Source organism: Opisthocomus hoazin, chromosome 2 (genome assembly GCF_030867145.1).
Source record: "Opisthocomus hoazin isolate bOpiHoa1 chromosome 2, bOpiHoa1.hap1, whole genome shotgun sequence".
NCBI classification, from domain to species: Eukaryota; Metazoa; Chordata; class Aves; order Opisthocomiformes; family Opisthocomidae; genus Opisthocomus; species Opisthocomus hoazin.
The window spans coordinates 131,938,283-131,957,493 of NC_134415.1; the positions used below are offsets into that span (position 1 = coordinate 131,938,283).

Genomic DNA, 19,211 nt, shown 5'->3' on the forward strand with positions numbered 1-19,211 from the left:
ATGGGGCCAGACTCTTTCCAGTGGTGCCCAGCGACAGGACAAGGGGCAACGGGCACAAACTGAAGCCTGGGAAGCTCCAGCTGAACCCGAGGAAGAACTTCTTCCCTCTGAGGGTGCCGGAGCCCTGGCCCAGGCTGCCCAGAGGGGCTGTGGAGTCTCCTTCTCTGGAGTGTGCCCTGGCTGCCAAGAAAGCCAATGGGATCCTGGGGTGCATCAAGAAGAGTGTGGCCAGCAGGTCGAGGGAGGTTCTCCTTCCCCTCTACACTGCCCTGGTGAGGCCTCATCTGGAGTACTGTGTCCAGTTCTGGGCTCCCCAGTTCAAGAAAGATGAAGAGCTACTGGAGAGAGTCCAGCGGAGGGCTACAAGGATGGTGAGGGGACTGGAGCATCTCCGCTACGAGGAGAGGCTGAGGGAGCTGGGCTTGTTCAGCCTGGAGAAGAGAAGGCTGCGAGGGGACCTTCGAAATGCCTCTAAATATCTGCAGGGTGGAGGTCAGGAGGATGGGGCCAAGCTCTTTCCAGTGGTGCCCAGTGACAGGACAAGGGGCAATGGGCACAAACTGAGGCACAGGAAGTTCCGTCTGAACATGAGGAAGAACTTCTTCCCTCTGAGGGTGACGGAGCCCTGGCCCAGGCTGCCCAGGGAGGCTGTGGAGTCTCCTTCTCTGGAGATATTCAAGACCCACCTGGACGCGGTGCTGTGCAGCCTGCTGTAGGTGACCCTGCTTGGGCAGGGGGGTTGGACTGGGTGACCCACAGAGGTCCCTTCCAACCCCTACTATTCTGTGATTCTGTGAGATATTCCAGCCCCGCCTGGCCGCGGTGCTGTGCCCCCTGCTCTGGGTGACCCTGCTTGGGCAGGGGTTGGACTGGGTGACCCACAGAGGTCCCTCCCAACCCTGCCATGCTGGGATTCTGTGATTGTGTGATTCTGTGATGCTTTCTGCGCAGGGCCACCCCTTGGGTAGGGGCTGTGATCAGCGTGGCCCTGCCGCGGCAGCACCAGTCGCCCGTCTTGCCGTGTCCACCCGATTTTGCTTCTGTCTGCAGTGGGATGGGTTGGAAAAAACCAAACAAAGAAACCCCCACCAGCCCCAGTGAAAAGATGGATCTTCTGCCTTGGTTCTCCTGGCTGGGGTCGAAGCTCTCCGCTCTTTTCAGGAGAAATTGCGTAACTGGTTCCCGTTCTTTATCCCACAACCCTCGTTTCAGTATCACATGGGGGTTTTTTGGAAAAAATCCACAACGCAACTTGAAATGCCTTTGCAGTTAGTACTTAACTCGCAGCAGATCTGCTCTGAGTTTCAGATGAGCAGTCTGGAGTATCTAAAGCTCTAAAAATGTGTGGCCGTCTTGACGTTCTACAAAAAGTATTGGGGAGCCTGAACCTGGGGGTTTTCTGTTTGATTTTTTTCCTGGAACTGGAGTGTGGGTGCCTGGACTGGTTTCGCTTCTTATGTTGCTTATTATGGCAGCTTCAGCTTGTCTTCTCCTTGGGAGTAGAAGTTGGATCTGGAATCTTTCCTCCTCTGCATGCGTGATGGTCGGGTGTGGGGCCAGGGTTGTCTCCCAGCAGAAGACGGACGCTGAGCGAATACGTCCGAACGCTGACCCTGTGTTTCTGTTTTCAGCGGGACTTCTCCCCTGGCATGCCTGAATGCGATGCTACACACCAACTCCCGAGGGGAAGAGGGCATTTTCTATAAGGTCCCGGGGCGCATGGGCGTCTACACGCTGAAGGTAAGTGCCTCAGCTGGGGAGTTCTCCTTGAATGCTCAGGTGACTTTTGTCCGTTTGGAAATTTCAGCCTGAAGAAGAGAAGGCTGCGAGGGGACCTTATAAATGCCTACAAATATCTGCAGGGTGGGGGTCAGGAGGATGGGGCCAAGCTCTTTTCAGTGGTGCCCAGTGACAGGACAAGGGGCAATGGGCACAAACTGAGGCAGAAGTTCCGTCTGAACATGAGGAAGAACTTCTTCCCTCTGAGGGTGACGGAGCCCTGGCCCAGGCTGCCCAGAGGGGCTGTGGAGTCTCCTTCTCTGGAGATATTCAAGACCTGCCTGGACAAGGTCCTGTGCAGCCTGCTGTAGGTGACCCTGCTTCAGCAGGGGGGTTGGACTAGATGACCCACAGAGGTCCCTTCCAACCCCTACTATTCTGTGATTCTGTGATACGCTGGATGAGGACAATCCTGAAGAGCAACCGTTCCTCAGGATCCCGAATTGTGGCATGAACTTCCCCTCCAAGCACACACACGAAGTCTCCATGCTTGCTAGCGAGCACCCCTGTGCTGAAGGTGGAGCTGAAGGAGCTGGGCTTATTCACAGGGGTGTAGTTCGCTGGAGTTAATTACTATCCCAGAAATGAAAGCATAATTAAAACTGCAATGCAATTTTAGCCCTGAAAGCATAACTTCACTGATCTCAACTCGTATCTAGAAAAGATAAATTATCCTCAGTCTGTTAATAGCAGGCGGAGAACATTTGCAGGGGAAAAGTGTGGATTCCTCAATTTATCTGCTTCACACTTTTAAAAGTAATCTTTATGTGCAACCTTTTTCACCAGTTAAACTGGGAGGAGGAAGCCAGCTCGCACTGTGCTTGATTTTCTGTGGGTTTGGACCTGAGGACGGTGCCATGAGCTAGGATTCCTCTCCCCGCGCGTGGACGGCGTAGGTGGCTCCGCTGGAACCACTGCGCTTCTCTCGCTGCGCGCTGTGCGCTGGCGGGGTTGAGGCTGAGAACTGATCTGCTGCTGCTGAGGAGCCGGGGTTGTTTTGAGAGAAAATGTCAAAGAGGTAAAAAGTGAAATAGGAAAATCTAAACTAAGCCAATGTGCGAGGCACGCGCACGTTGTGTAGATTTGTCTTGGCCTTTTTTCTGCTTACGGAGTCACAGACTGGTTTGGGTGGGAAGGGACCTTAAAGCTCATCTGGTTCCAACCCCCCTGCCATCAGCAGGGACATCTCCCACCAGACCAGGGTGCTCAGAGCTCCATCCAACCTGGCCTTGAACCCTGCCAGGGAGGGGGCAGCCACAGCTTCTCTGGGCAGCCTGAGCCAGGGCCTCACCACCCTCACGGGGAAGAATTTCTTCCCAATATCTCATCTCAATCTGCCCTCTTTCACTTTGAAGCCATCACCCCTTGTCCTGTCACTGCAGGCACAGCTAAAAAGCCTGTCCCCAGCTTTCGTGTAAGCCCCCTGTAAGGACTGAAAGGCCACAAGAAGGTCTCCACAGAGCCTTCTCTTCTCCAGGCTGAATCTCCCAGCCTCTCCTCCCAGCAGAGGGGTTCCAGCCCTCGCATCATTGCTGGGGCCTCCTCTGGCCCCGCTCCAGCAGCTCCAGCTCTGTCCTGTGCTGAGGGCTCCAGAGCTGGACGCAGGACTCCCGGGGGGTCTCAGCAGAGCGGGGCAGAGGGGCAGAATCCCCTCCCTCACCCTGTGCCCATGCTGCTGGGGATGCAGCCCAGGGCATGGGTGGCCTGCTGGGCTGCCAGCGCTCATTGGTGGCTCCTGTCTGGCTTTTCGTCCCCCAGCACCCCAAGTCCTTCTGGGCAAGGCTGCTCTCCATCCCTGCATCCCCCAGCCCGTATGGGGGTTTCTCCCAACCCCTGTGCAGGACCCTGCCCTTGTCCTCGTCCTTTTGGATGCCCATGTTTCTCTCCAGTTCCTCTGCCGTTGGGGTGGGAATGCCGGGGGGGTCTTTGCCCGAGGAGGTAGGCAGAGCGGCTCCCTTGTCCCCCCCTTCAGCCGCGCTCGCTCTCGGTGCAGCCCGTGAGCTCCCTGTCCCACGGCACAGCAGCAACCACGTGGCCCCTGCTCACGCTGAGGTTTGCCCTTCTCCCAGCGACCACCAGCCGTGCCCAGTTGCTGCAAGGCACGTTATTTAGAAGTCCAGTACACCGGTTCGGTGACCTGGGCAGAGAGGAACCTGATGAGGTTCACCAAGGGCAAGGGCAGGGTCCTGCGCCTGGGGAGGAACAACCCCAGGCACCAGTACAGGCTGGGGCTGAGCTGCTGGAGAGCAGCTCTGCGGAGAGGGACTGGGAGTGCTGGGGGACGACAGGGTGACCATGAGCCAGCAGCGTGCCCTGGGTGCCAAGAAGGCCAAGGGGATCCTGGGGTGCATGAGGAGGAGTGTGGGCAGCAGGGCGAGGGAGGTTCTCCTGCCCCTCTGCTCTGCCCTGGGGAGGCCCCATCTGCAGTGCTGTGTCCAGTGCTGGGCTCCCCAGTTCAAGAAAGATGAGGAGCTACTGGAGAGAGTCCAGCGGAGGGCTACGAGGATGAGGAGGGGACTGGAGCATCTCTGCTAGGAGGAGAGGCTGAGGGAGCTGGGCTTGTTCAGCCTGGAGAAGAGAAGGCTGAGAGGAGACTTTCGACATGCCTCTAAATATCTGCAGGGTGGGTGTCAGGAGGACGGGGCCAGACTCTTTGCAGTGGTGCCCAGCGACAGGACAAGGGGCAACGGGCACAAACTGAGGCACAGGAAGTTCCGTCTGAACCCGAGGAAGAACTTCTTCCCTCTGAGGGTGACGGAGCCCTGGCCCAGGCTGCCCAGGGAGGTTGTGGAGTCTCCTTCTCTGGAGATATTCCAGCCCCACCTGGACAAGGTCCTGTGCAGCCTATTGTAGGTGACCCTGCTTTGACAGGAGGGTTGGACTGGGTGACCCACAGAGGTCCTTGCCAACCCTTGCCATTTTGTGATTCTGTGATTCTGTGACCTTCACATGGACCTCTCACCCCAGCCATATTTTTGTGCTTGATGATTTCCAAGCACGTTCCTGCCTGGCATCCTCAGGTTTGTTGGTCCCAGATGCGTTGCTGACGTTGAATATAAAATATCGCCTGTCCCTGTCTGGATGATCGTGCTGTCGTTCTGTCCTTCTGCATTTACCTTGTGAACTTTTCCACGCTGTGGGGTGAATTTGCTGTTCACCAGCAGCCTGGAAGGTTCCAGCCTGGAGGAATATGTTTCACATGGTGCTTGGAGAAGTCTGACTGGTTCATCTTTTACCACAGATACTAAAACCAGTGCACACCATCATTCCAGATGCTTTTGTAGGACTGCTAGCTAAGAGACCAAATATGAAGTTCACCTGTTGAAAGAAGAACAAGTGTAGTGCAGAGAAGATGTTTCTGCAGTGGAGAGTTCCCTTCTGCTTCGAGAGCAGAGCTTGCAGTAGGGTGAGCTGCAGGTGGACACGGGGGTTGATGTTAGTGGAGATCTTGTACTGACATCTTGAATGGAAACCTGGAGGGGACGCAGGAGCCGGAGAGTGGACTGGAGACCACGTCAGAAGATGGCAGTGAAAGCCTTTCGCTGGTGGAAGGAGGTCCAGCTGGAAGGCGAGCTGCTGACGCTGCATGGGCCTTGGGAGCGGACGGGGCTGGTGGCTGCCGAAGCGAGGGGAGGCTGGGATCACAGAGGGGTGGTGGTGGGAAGGGACCTCTGGAGATCGGCTAGTCCAACCCGCGGTTTAACGCAGGGTCAGCTAGAGCACATAACTCAGGAGCGTGTTCGGTCGCGGTCTGGTTTTGAGTTCCTGCAGGGGTGGAGACCCCCAGCTTCTCTGGAAACCTACTCCTGTCTCCCATCGTTCTTGCAGTAAAGAAGTTTTTCCTGAAGTGGAATTTGTGTGTTGCAGTTCACGCCTGTTGCCTCTCGCCCCTTCTCTGGGCACTGCTGAGAAGAGTGTGGCTCCGTCGTCTTTACCCCCTCCACCCCAAATGCCAAGCCAGGAAAAGCCAAGAAGCGCAGGTCTTCCAGCTGCTCGTGTGTCCCTCCTTCCCTGGCAGGAGCCGAGGCTTCCTCTCCTCTCAGCAGAAGACTTTTAAAGAGGCATCTTGAAAAAACTGGAATAGATAAAAGTGTAATGGCTGCATCTCAGGTGACCACATGACCTTTCCAAAGGTTCAGCTGTAAAGGAGGTTTGATGACGGGAGTGTCAGCATTAGGAATACGCAGGCTTAATCTTTGTCAGCGTTGGTGACTCTTGATATCAAGAGAAAGCATTTTTTTTCCTGCTTTTAGTGACATCTTTTCTTGCACCGTGTAACTTTTGACGTGCAGTTCGAAGAACTTCATTCCTGAAGAGCAGCATGAAAATACAGTTGAATTTCTGAACCTGTTAGTTCACCTTGCTGATGGAAGAAGCCTGGAATTAATTCAGTGGGAAACGCTTGTGTTGTCTTAAATACTTTCTGGCCTTACATGTGGAGATTACTCAGCTCCAATTTCAGAGCAAGGACGAGAAATCAGTTGTCTCCAGGAAAGGGAGAGCTGCTCAAATTCACTTTTTCCACAGAATCACAGAATCACAGAATAGTAGGGGTTGGAAGGGACCTCTGTGGGTCATCTAGTCCAACCCCCCCGCCGAAGCAGGGTCACCTACAGCAGGCTGCACAGGACCTTGTCCAGGCGGGGCTGGAATATCTCCAGAGAAGGAGACTCCACAACCTCCCTGGGCAGCCTGTTCCAGGGCTCCGTCACCCTCAGAGGGAAGAAGTTCCTCCTCATGTTCAGACGGAACTTCCTGTGCCTCAGTTTGTGCCCATTGCCCCTTGTCCTGTCACTGGGCACCACTGAAAAGAGCTTGGCCCCATCCTCCTGACACCCACCCTTCAGATATTTGTAGGCATTTATAAGGTCCCCTCGCAGCCTTCTCTTCTTCAGGCTGAACAAGCCCAGTTCCCTCAACCTCTCCTCGTAGTGGAGATGCTCCAGTCCCCTCACCATCCTTGTAGCCCTTCCAGGGGGTATCAAGAGAAGGATTTTTTGCCATCTGATGCATGCACCCTGTTTGCCCTGCTGTTACAACCACTGCCCTGTTTTGTAAACATTTAAAGCTTAATTTCCTTTCCTGACGAGGAATTTGGGATGACAGTGACCTCCAGGTCTGTCGTGTGGCTCGGCCAAGGTGGTGGGACAGGAGCAGGGATGATGGTGGCCGGCGTCGGCTGGGGACGAGCTGGTGCCTGCGGCCGCTGTCCTGCCCTTCGTGGCTCGAAGCCTCTGCGAGGTGTCTGGGGTGGGACGGCGCTGACGTTAGCGACCACGACTGGAGACCTCGTCAGCAGAAGGCAGTTTGTTGTCAGTAATTAGCACTAATTTCCAGCGTAGGTTAAAATCTGAACCCGGCGGGATAAGCACTAGAGGGCAGTCTGGGTTTGGGTGTGGACAGGGCGGAAACCCCTGCGCGTTCTCTCTGCTGCCTGGAGCCAGCTTAGGACCACGTGGGCGATGCCTTGAACCGCGTGGGCGATGCCATGGACCACCTGGGCGATGCCATGAACCACCTGGGCGATGCCATGGACCATGTGGGCGATGCCATGAACCACCTGGGCGATGCCATGGACCACCTGGGTGATGCCTCGAACCGCGTGGGCGATGCCTTGAACCACCTGGGTGATGCCTCGAACCGCGTGGGTGATGCCTCGAACCGCGTGGGCGATGCCATGAACCGCGTGGGCGATGCCTCGAACCACGTGGGCGATGCCATGAACCACCTGGGTGATGCTTCGAACCGCGTGGGTGATGCCATGAACCACCTGGGTGATGCCTCGAACCACCTGGGTGATGCCTCAAACTGCGTGGGCGATGCCATGAACCACCTGGGTGATGCCTCGAACCGCGTGGGTGATGCCATGAACCACCTGGGTGATGCCTCGAACCGCGTGGGTGATGCCATGAACCACCTGGGTGATGCCTCGAACCACCTGGGTGATGCCTCGAACCGCGTGGGTGATGCCATGAACCACCTGGGTGATGCCTCGAACCGCGTGGGTGATGCCATGAACCACCTGGGTGATGCCTCGAACCACCTGGGTGATGCCTCGAACCGCGTGGGTGATGCCATGAACCACCTGGGTGATGCCATGAACCCACACGTAGGTGTTCTGCCACACAGAAGGACCCACCAGGTCCGGCTTTGTGAGGACCTGTGCCACCAGGCCAGGGGCTTCTGAGGACCTGGCTGGAAAAATAACGTTACCTGGGAGTGTGGGATGCTGAGCTGGCAAACTGGTGTTCCTCTGTCGTGAAGATGAGACATGGACTGGATTTCCCGTAAAGTGGGAGTGTGTTGGGAGTTGGTGATTAGGGATGGAGAAGACGACTCCAGCGGGTGTGTAATGTGATGATGAGGGCAATGGAAAAGACGTGTCAGCAGGGATTGTGTTAAATTTTTCGTATCACAGCCTGGCAGGGGTTGGAAGGGACCTCTGTGGGTCACCCACCCAACCCCCTGCCCAAGCAGGGTCACCCAGAGCAGGGGGCACAGCACCGCGGCCAGGCGGGGCTGGAATATCTCCAGAGAAGGAGACTCCACAGCCCCTCTGGGCAGCCTGGGCCAGGGCTCCGTCACCCTCAGAGGGAAGAAGTTCTTCCTCGGGTTCAGCTGGAGCTTCCCAGGCTTCAGTTTGTGCCCGTTGCCCCTTGTCCTGTCGCTGGGCACCACTGGAAAGAGTCTGGCCCCGTCCTCCTGACCCCCACCCTACAGATATTTAGAGGCATTTCGAAGGTCCCCTCGCAGCCTTCTCTTCTCCAGGCTGAACAAGCCCAGCTCCCTCAGCCTCTCCTCGTAGGAGAGATGCTCCAGTCCCCTCCTCATCCTTGCAGCCCTCCGCTGGACTCTCTCCAGTAGCTCCTCATCTTTCTGGAACTGGGGAGCCCAGAACTGGACACAGCACTGCAGATGGGGCCTCCCCAGGGCAGAGCAGAGGGGCAGGAGAACCTCCCTCGCCCTGCTGCCCACACTCCTCCTCATGCACCCCAGGATCCCATTGGCCTTCTTGGCACCCAGGGCACGCTGCTGGCTCCTGGTCACCCTGTCGTCCCCCAGCACTCCCAGTCCCTCTCCGCAGAGCTGCTCTCCAGCAGCTCAGCCCCAGCCTGTCCTGGTGCCTGGGGCTGTTCCTCCCCAGGTGCCCAGAGGCTAAGCAGTTCTGACATTGCTCTGCAGCCTACAAAAATATCGACAATCGGTGCTTGGTGAATAAAGAAAACCGCTACTTTTGAGAATGTTGTTAACCGGGAGGATTCTCTGTGGAGTGGGTGACTGTATGGGTTTTTGCTTTTGCAGAAAGATGTTCCAGACGGGTTGAAGGAGCTCTCGGATGGCTCAGAGGAGAGCAGCGATGCCCAGTCCGACTCTCAGAGCTCCGAGAACAGCAGCAGCAGCAGCAGCAGCGACGGGTGCAGTAACAAAGACGGGAAGAAAAGCCGATGGAAAAGGAAAGGTAATTTTCCTTCCCAGGAGTGGTGATTTTAACGGGGTCTGTGTCTGTGAAGGACTCTGAGGTTTCTTTCTCCATCACCGCTGCTGACTGATGAAGGCAGGCTGTGACAGTGGCCTGAAACGCCGTTACCGTTCGTGCTTATGGATTGAACTGGTGGCACGAGTGCTGATTTACTGGTGTGGGAACCCAAGGGGAGAGCAATTAAGTGTATTTCAGGTCTTGAAAGAATTTACAGACCAGCACGGCCAGGAACAGTGGATCTGTTGCATCCAGGTTTTCCTGCCCTCGCCCTGCTTTCCCGAGAAGATCGCACCCTTTCCTTCTGGCCTCCTCTGGTGCTGTTGGTCGCAGCGCTGGCTGGGGATGAGCGCAGCATCTCTGAGGGTAAAGCCTGTTATGGGGTTGGGTGGGTCCCATCGGCCTTGAGCCGCTGCGCCCTGTTCTGTCCTGCGCTGGGCTCCCTTCGCTCAGAAACCGGGCAGTAGTTGGGTGGTGGGTGCTGTTGGGTGTTCAATCGCTTACAACCGGAGCTAACACAGCGCAGCGGTGGGCTGGGCCCCGCTCCTGGGGCTGGGGGTTGCTGGGCTTGGGGGGTTCAGCGACGTTCCGAGGTTACCTGGATTTTCTGCAGAAGTCGTGCAAGAGTAGCAAGCGGAGGCAGGAACGGATTTCGCTCTCTGCTTTGCATCCTGGGGTCTTTCCCACTCTGAGGAGACAGCGTGTGTAGTCGGGTACTGCCGTAGCGTGCCGTCTCACTGGCACCTCGCAGCCAGTGCAGTGTAATATTTACACCCTGTATTAGTGGCACACCGCAGTTCCCATCTTACCCGCCTCTGCCTTCCACCCCCATTGGTTTGACCAACGTTGTCTGAACTCTTTCCTCCTCCAAAACCCTGCTCAGATACCTGCTGTGAGCTGAATTAGTGGGAAAAAAAGCAGAAATCAAATATGAGGATGCGACAGACGTTGTTCTCCGACTTGGGGAGACTCTGTTCACCACAGCGTTGTTGTTCTCTCCGTGCTTCCTAACTCGGAGCTTTGTGAAGAAGCGGGAAGTCCTCCCTTTGGCCCGGCCGCAGCTCGGGACGTTCCTGGGGAGCTGGTGGTGGAACCTTTCCCTTCAGTCCCAGCTCTTCCTTTTCCCTTCTCAGCCATGCACAGGATTTCTTGGCCGAAACGGAACGTTATCAAGAAGAGTGCATCAAGAAGAGTGTGGCCAGCAGGACGAGGGAGGTTCTCCTTCCCCTCTACTCAGCCCTAGTGAGGCCTCATCTAGAGTACTGTGTCCAGTTCTGGGCTCCCCAGTTCAAGAAAGATGAGGAGCTACTGGAGAGAGTCCAGCGGAGGGCTACGAGGATGAGGAGGGGACTGGAACATCTCTCCTCCGAGGAGAGGTTGAGGGAGCTGGGCTTGTTCAGCCTGAAGAAGAGAAGGCTGAGAGGGGACCTTATAAATGCTTACAAATATCTGAAGGGTGGGTGTCAGGAGGATGGGGCCAAGCTCAGTGGTGCCCAGCGACAGGACAAGGGGCAATGGGCACAAATTGAGGCACAGGAAGTTCCGTCTGAACATGAGGAAGAACTTCTTCCCTCTGAGGGTGACGGAGCCCTGGCCCAGGCTGCCCAGGGAGGCTGTGGAGTCTCCTTCTCTGGAGATATTCCAGCCCCGCCTGGACAAGGTCCTGTGCAGCCTGCTCTGGGTGACCCTGCTTGGGCAGGAGAGTTGGACTAGATGACCCACAGAGGTCCCTTCCAACCCCTACCATTCTGTGATTCTATTCTATTCTGTTATTTAAAACTTCTTTCCAAGGCAGTAGGACGGCGCAGTGGAAGCACGTCAGAGGTTCTCTGAAGTGGCTGTGGACTTCGGTAACCGGTGGGGTCTGCCGAGCCCCTTCCCGCGGTGGGGAGTCGCCGAGGGAGAACGTGCGCTCGCGTGGACCCGACCCTGCCTGGAGCCTGCCCTGGAGTCACGGCACAAACCACAGCACGAGCATGACGTAGAATTTTAAGCTTTTGGAGCACTCTGAAATAGAAAATTGTTCTAAACACGTAGAAGTGAAACCTGACTCCAAATCCATCCTTTGAAAGGAAAGCTATAGGAAATCTGGCCAAAATATCTTCATTATTTCTAACAAATCTTCTCAAAATATTTGGCCAGTAAGGGTTTTTTTTTGCCTACTTTGCCTACACCTCCAGGGTTATGGTATTATGTAAAAACCTGCGAGGGAACTTCGAAAACAGAGATATCTCACCTTCCAGTGAGACCTTTGTGCAGAAATGCATGTATGTGTTGTACAGAGAAGTTCTATAGGGTGCTGCATGGCTGACAGGGCAGGAGCGTGTGTGGTTCAGGAACCCGAGCGAGAAGGAAGGGAAATCTTCCCCCGAAACGAAGGGCAAAAGGTCCCCAAAACTGAAAAGCAGACAGCGTGAAGGTAGCGGTTTCGGTATAAATGCAGAAAAGGAATTGTGCTCCTCTCTGTCTGCCACTGGTGGTTTCCTCAGGAGCAACATCTTGGCCCTTCACATAAAGGTCAGATTTTTGTGAGGTTTAGTGCCCTGGAAGTCATGGACTTCCAGCGATTAGTAAATTAGAACTCATTGGTAAATTGGAGAAGTAATTCTGGTCAGTGGTGTTACCAGCGTGGTCCCCCTGTTCTGACGCCCGCCTCGAGGTCCGTGCGCCTTCGCGCGAGCAGCCGGGCGTCACCGATGGACACAGAATCACAGAATCACAGAATGGTAGGGGTTGGCAGGGACCTCTGTGGGTCACCCAGTCCAACCCCCCTGCCGAAGCAGGGTCACCCAGAGCAGGCTGCACAGGACCTTGTCCAGGCGGGGCTGGAATATCTCCAGAGAAGGAGACTCCACAGCCCCTCTGGGCAGCCTGTTCACCTGGGCCGTGATTGAGGGCGGGTTGGCAGCATCCGCCGAGCCCGGCGTAATGCCACCGGTCCCCAGAGCCGCGGTGGGGCCCGGCACCAGCACGGGGTACGGCTGCTTGTTGCAAGGATTGGGGAGGATCGTTTTGGTTGTGAAAATACGGAATTCGAATAAAAATCAGTGATAATAAAAAAGTAAAAATCTACTGGAGAGAATCCAGTGGAGGGCTACGAGGATGAGGAGGGGACTGGAGCATCTCTCCTGCGAGGAGAGGCTGAGGGAGCTGGGCTTGTTCAGCCTGGAGGAGAGAAGGCTGAGAGGGGACCTTCGAAATGCCTCTAAATATCTGCAGGGTGGGGGTCAGGAGGACGGGGCCAGACTCTTTCCAGTGGTGCCCAGCGACAGGGCAAGGGGCAACGGGCACAAACTGAAGCCTGGGAAGTTCCAGCTGAACCCGAGGAAGAACTTCTTCCCTCTGAGGGTGCCGGAGCCCTGGCCCAGGCTGCCCAGGGAGGCTGTGGAGTCTCCTTCTCTGGAGATATTCCAGCCCCGCCTGGCCGCGGTGCTGTGCCCCCTGCTCTGGGTGACCCTGCTTGGGCAGGGGGTTGGGCTGGGTGACCCACAGAGGTCCCTGTCCACCCCTGCCATGCTGGGATTCTGGGATTCTGTGAAGGGAGGGCGAACTGGCGTGGACAGCGAACAGACGAGCTGAACGCGTGGTAGCTTGCTCGGAGGCTCTGAGCTGAGCTCCCCGAGGCTGCCGTTCCACGCAACGTGACGTTCTCTTTGCTCATGTAGATGTAGAACAGGAAGCGCGTTCAGATCGCATCGGCAGCCGCTTCCTTATATGTGCAAAAACAAAGCGCCCTGACAGCAGCGCGACCGCCACTTTGGTTTGAGCGGCGATGGAAGCCCGGGTGCGTTTCTAGACCCACATGGGTGCTGCGCGGGGCCTATCAGGCACCCGGGGGAGCAAGTTTAAAACCAAGCCCCGTGCCTTCCCGCCGGCGCGTCCGCGCGTGAGCGGGAGGAAGGCGGGAGCCGCGCTGCTGGCGAGCGAGAGACGGAGCGGTGGTGTCCATGGAGCAGCTCTGCGCCGTCCCCGTGGAAGGTAGGACACGGGCCACAGCGGGTTCTGCTGCGGGGGGCGAAGCGGGGGCTGTCGTGGCCAGGGCCGCTCCGTGCCGGTCATTGGCGAGGCAGAAACCTCTGCTTTGGCCTTCAAGCAGCCGCTCAGCTGCCACCTGTGGAGTTTGGTGGTGAAAACAAAGCTTTTTTTGGGTACGGTACGTGTGAAAGGACGCTGCCAAGGCTCCCTGGGTTCTGTGCTGTTCTCACTCATCCTGAAACTCACGGTGTGAGCGCCTCAGTTCCGGGGGCTTTCATCACCATTTCGCTGCAGTGTGTTTTGTGTCACAGAATCACAGCCTGGCAGGGGTGGGCAGGGCCCTCTGTGGGTCACCCAGCCCAACCCCCTGCCCAAGCAGGGTCACCCAGAGCAGGGGGCACAGCACCGCGGCCAGGCGGGGCTGGAATATCTCCAGAGAAGGAGACTCCACAGCCCCTCTGGGCAGCCTGGGCCAGGGCTCCGGCACCCTCAGAGGGAAGAAGTTCTTCCTCGGGTTCAGCTGGAACTTCCCAGGCTTCAGTTTGTGCCCGTTGCCCCTTGTCCTGGCGCTGGGCACCACTGCAAAGAGTCTGGCCCCGTCCTCCTGACCCCCACCCTGCAGATATTTAGAGGCATTTCGAAGGTCCCCTCGCAGCCTTCTCTTCTCCAGGCTGAACAAGCCCAGCTCCCTCAGCCTCTCCTCGGAGGAGAGATGCTCCAGTCCCCTCCTCATCCTCACAGCCCTCCGCTGGACTCTCTCCAGTAGCTCCTCATCTTTCTTGAACTGGGGAGCCCAGCACTGGACACATGATCCTCAGCACTGGCAGTCTGACAGCTCAAGGTCTTCGGAACGAAGACTCCAGCTCAGTCACAGGTGTGCTCGTTGAAGCTTGGTGTGCTCAAGAACAGCCATAACGAGTCTGACCACAAGCCTACATAGCCTGGTAATCTGCCCAGCACTGACTGACAGTGGCAACCCAGAGAGAAGGCGCCAAGAAGAGCAGAAGAACGTGACAAGTGTGGTTTCACATCATCCATCGGTCTGTGGCGTGGGGACTTGGAGCGCAAAGAGGCTGTCCTTCACTTGATGCCTGTCCATGGGCCGGTCCAGTCCCTCTTTGAGCTGTTGCACTGGTGTAAAGATTGCACTGCCCTGCAGCAAGGGTTTCCTCTGCTCGACGTGCCGGGCAGAGAAATATCTCTGGTCTGTTTTTTAAAACCTAGCATCATCTAAATTCATTCCATGCTCCCCAGCACTTGTATTTGAGTCCAAACTGTTGCTCTGCTAAACCACGACACAGATGTCATAACTTGTTGGTTACCTCTTCCAGGCTGAATGACCCTTCTTGGTCCTCATGGAAGGGCCATGCTGTCCTTGTTGGGCTCTTCTAGCTCACCTAGGTGTGTTTAGAGCCGGTATGAAAATGGCCCACGATCTTCAATCAGCAGATGCGTGTACGGTGGTTTTCTGTTCTCTATTTCTTTCCTGGGAATTCCTATCATTCTGCTTGCTTTGACCACCCCTCACCCATGGCGTTTGTGCAAGTGCTTATTACGGTACCACGATAACATTGCTCTGTGGCCGCTGTCCCCGCTCCTGCAAGCTGTCCACCAGCCCATGCCTTTTTCTCTGAATGACTTGGTATTGGCACCAAGCTTTGCCGCTTCACTATCTGCTTATTTTCCCACACAATTCAGGGGTACAATACTTGGTATCTGAGAGCCTCCCGATGGTCTTTGCTGTGGGAAACGGCTTTGCTCTACACGTGTGGTACCTGGCTGCGGAAGAGGTCCTGGGAGGAGCAGCGGGGACGCGCGGGACGCAGCGACGGGCTCTGGTGGCACTCGGCCGGGCAGGCTGACCATGGCATCCTCAGACGCCGCTTCCTTCTTTCACTATTCCCAGAATCCCAGCATGGCAGGGGTGGGCAGGGCCCTCTGTGGGTCCCCCAGCCCAACCGCCTGCCCAAGCAGGGTCACCCAGAGCAGGGGGCACAGCACCGCGGCCAGGCGGGGCTGGAATATCTCCAGAGAAGGAGACTCCCCAGCCCCTCTGGGCAGCCTGGGCCAGGGCTCCGTCACCCTCAGAGGGAAGAAGTTCTTCCTCGGGTTCAGCTGGAGCTTCCCAGGCTTCAGTTTGTGCCCGTTGCCCCTTGTCCTGTCGCTGGGCACCACTGCAAAGAGTCTGGCCCTGTCCTCCTGACCCCCACCCTGCAGATATTTAGAGGCATTTCTAAGGTCCCCTCTCAGCCTTCTTTTCTCCAGGCTGAACAAGCCCATCTCCCTCAGCCTCTCCTCGGAGGAGAGATGCTCCAGTCCCCTCCTCATCGTCGTAGCCCTCCGCTGGGCTCTCTCCAGTAGCTGGCAGTGAGTGTTGGGTGTTCACAGCGGGGGGAAGGAGGGATTGCTCCTGGCAGCTACCTGGGCTGCCGCAGCACCTAGCCTGAATAACTCGGATTTATCCCTCGCCCTCACAGTCTTGACTTTCTCCTAAAGGCACACATCTGCTAGAATGTTTGGGGTTTTTTTAAAAAAAACCAAAAACCAACAGAACAACTCATTGATGTTGGCTAATTTGATGTTAGCTGAGGTAATTAGCACTTACAGCTGTAATTTTTAATGAGTTTATGTAATATACTTTATTTCTCTTCTTCCTTCCAGTACAACAGCTGAAAAAATGTGGTTTGGATCAGCAAAACATCTCTAAATTCAGAATGTTTTGATGATCGTGATTTGACTGCGTGAACACGCAGGGAGCTGTGCCTTTCTCTGCCTTGGCCGTCGCCGCGTGTCCTCCAGAAAACCTGGAAATTGTTACACGTGGGAAGCGATGGGGGTGCAAATTACCGAGCATTTCGTCTTAGTTTCTTTTGTAATTAGACTCCGCGCCTGCTGGGCTGGGGGTTCTCCTTCCTCTTGCACGCAGTGTCCGCAGCGGTGTTCCTCGGTGCGCACCACGCTGCCGGTGACAAGCGCGGTCGTGTGCCCTCGCCGTGCCTGGGCTACGAGGATGAGGAGGGGGCTGGAGCATCTCCCCTACGAGGAGAGGCTGAGGGAGCTGGGCTTGTTCAGCCTGGAGAAGAGAAGGCTGCGAGGGGACCTTATAAATGCCTACAAATATCTGCAGGGTGGGTGTCAGGAGGATGGGGCCAAGCTCTTTTCAGTGGTGCCCAGTGACAGGACAAGGGGCAATGGGCACAAACTGAGGCACAGGAAGTTCCAGCTGAACCCGAGGAAGAACTTCTTCCCTCTGAGGGTGACGAAGCACTGGAACAGGCTGCCCAGGGAGGTTGTGGAGTCTCCTTCTCTGGAGATATTCCAGACCCGCCTGGACAAGGTCCTGTGCAGCCTGCTCTGGGTGACCCTGCTTGGGCAGGGGGGTTGGACTAGATGACCCACAGAGGTCCCTTCCAACCCCTACTATTCTGTGATTCTGTGATTCTGTGAGACCCCAGCGACTTCTGTGTCTTCTGGGTAAGCCTGGGGTTTGTCGGCTGGGAGATCTCCCCGGCTGATGATACAGAGGTGTTGTCCCAAAGGTTTCTAACGCTGATGGATGTTGCTGTGCCCGGGCTGGAGGGGGCTGCAGCCACTCTTCGTGAGGAAGAACTTCTTCCCTCTGAGGGTGCCGGAGCCCTGGCCCAGGCTGCCCAGAGGGGCTGTGGAGTCTCCTTCTCTGGAGATATTCCAGCCCCGCCTGGCCGCGGTGCTGTGCCCCCTGCTCTGGGTGACCCTGCTTGGGCAGGGGGTTGGGCTGGGTGACCCACAGAGGGCCCTGCCAACCCAAAAAAACACAAAAACCCATACTGAAGGGCCGGGCTCGGTCCTGCGCCCCGGAGAGCTCCGTCACTCCGCTGAGGAGCCGCCGTGGGCACGCAGAGCAGGCTTTGGTGACAGCATCTCGAGTAGGGGACATCGGATGTTTGGCTGGTCTGCAGCTCGGGGGGTCAGACCTCTCTCCAGGTGGTCCAGCACTGTGCTGGTCGTGGTGTGAAGCAACTTGGTGAGAGCTGCTTGGTGCCGGCTTGGTTTCTTGACCAGCGCAGCGAGCGGCAGAGTGGTGTCTTTCCTCTCTCCCCCTCTTTCTTACGGTGTTTGTCAGGATTTGCCTGATGTCCTTTCCTAGAGTGGAGGAATTTCTGGGCTTGTTCAGCCTGGAGAAGAGAAGACTGCAAGGGGACCTTCGAAATGCCTCTAAATATCTGCAGGGTGGGGGTCAGGAGGACGGGACCAGACTCTTTGCAGTGGTGCCCAGCGACAGGACAAGGGGCAACGGGCACAAACTGAAGCCTGGGAAGCTCCAGCTGAAGCTGAGGAAGAACTTCTTCCCTCTGAGGGTGCCGGAGCCCTGGCCCAGGCTGCCCAGAGGTGCTGGGGAGTCTCCTTCTCTGGAGATATTCCAGACCCACCTGGACAAGGTCCTCGGCAGCCTACTGTAGGTGACCCTACTTGGGCAGGGGGTTGGAGTAGATGACCCACAGAGGGCCCTTCCAACCCCGACCATTCTGTGATTCTGTCATTCTGTGATTACTCAGTGTAACCAAGAAAGCACATATACCAATAAATTTACTCTCAGAAAGCTTTAAATTGGGAGAGAAAGAAGGCTGAGATCTTCGGTGAGGTCACCGGCGCGCGGAGACGTCCGAGCGCTGGGACGCAGACTTGCTGAGCGCCGCGGTTTGTTTGCTCAGAGCTGCCAGGGCGAGATAACGCTGCAGGCTCCCCGTGGGAGGCATCGGTTCATCTCTTTTTATGCTTATAAAAACAAGATCTGGCAACAGGAATGTGTAATCCTCGTCAGAGCGGTGCCAGTTGCAGCCGTACCCAGGGTAAGTGCGGGAGGGGGACTCCTGGGAAGCTGCGGTCGGACGGTGTTTCTGGGCGTTATTTCTTCCTTCATTTTAGCGAGGAGGAGTCGTGGGGGGGAGAACTCGTTTAAAATGGGTGTCTCACGTGTGAGCATGGTGGTGTTTTGCTGCGAATTCAAGGTCGAGTTCCCATCCTCATGGTGGTAAACCTTGAGAAAAGAAGGGCGCTGGGCTAACCCGAGACGTTTCTCTGCTGCTCAGAGTGTGTTTTAACGGCTTTCAGTAGAAGTTTTTCGTGTACCACATCTGGATCCCATTAGCTGTTTAAAATTGGGTTATTTTAAGCTTGTGACTGCACATAGTTGAAGGGGGGGTATTGTATTTTTAGTTCAGCTTGACTGTACTTTCTTTCCAAATGAGTAAAGTGCAGCCTTTTCTTTCCGAATGTGTGGACTCCGAGGCAGACAGCCCCGTGGAAACGCGTGCAACCCCCTGAGCAGGAGCTCTGGGTCTACTATTTTAATTTCTTTTTCATATTATACTCTCCCAAGCCCAAAGCAAATCAGAGAGAAAACCCCAGCAGAGCTCCCGCCGGGACGCCGAGGTGAGTACCCAGTCCGTGCGCCCACGTGGCTTCGCACCCGGCTCTGCTGCGAGGGTGACGAGGGCGGACGCGATGCTGGCGGCAGCGCCCGCCGGTGGGACGTGTCGTATGGCTGCATGGTGCTGCTTCTTGGGCCTCTGAAAGATGGAGAGGAAACATCTTGCTCCTGAAGACCGGGTGGAAGAGAGCTGCTCCCGTGCCGAGTAATAAATCAAAGCTACGCTGGCAGCGGGAGCAGAGATCTCAGACTCCCGATGGGTGGAAGGGATTCTCCGGACGCGTTGCCCGTTCGTAGGATGGCACCGATCTCTGCAGCGCGGGCAGCCAGCAGTTCGTTAGGTGCTGCTGGTGAAGCAGTTACCCAGCAAAAGGGCTTTAATATAAATGCTTACAAATATCTGCAGGGTGGGGGTCAGGAGGATGGGGCCAAGCTCTTTTCAGTGGTGCCCAGCGACAGGACAAGGGGCAACGGGCACAAACTGAAGCCTGGGAAGTTGCAGCTGAACCCGAGGAAGAACTTCTTCCCTCTGAGGGTGACGGAGCCCTGGCCCAGGCTGCCCAGAGGGGC

At 56.4% G+C, this 19,211-nt stretch overlaps 1 protein-coding gene across 2 annotated transcripts in view; it reads left to right on the forward strand.

Moving 5' to 3' along the window:
- The window catches only part of ASXL2 (ASXL transcriptional regulator 2), a 113,413-nt gene that overhangs the window by 45,421 nt on the left and 48,781 nt on the right, over positions 1–19,211 (forward strand). Inside the window, exons 3-4 of one of the 2 annotated variants that reach the window (XM_075415132.1) lie at positions 1,632–1,740; positions 9,082–9,238. In XM_075415132.1, the coding sequence (XP_075271247.1) occupies positions 1,632–1,740; positions 9,082–9,238 (266 nt within the window). Of the gene's footprint in view, positions 1–1,631; positions 1,741–9,081; positions 9,239–17,658; positions 18,644–19,211 lie in introns of those variants that run through there. The other variant, XM_075415131.1, reaches the window with a different exon arrangement.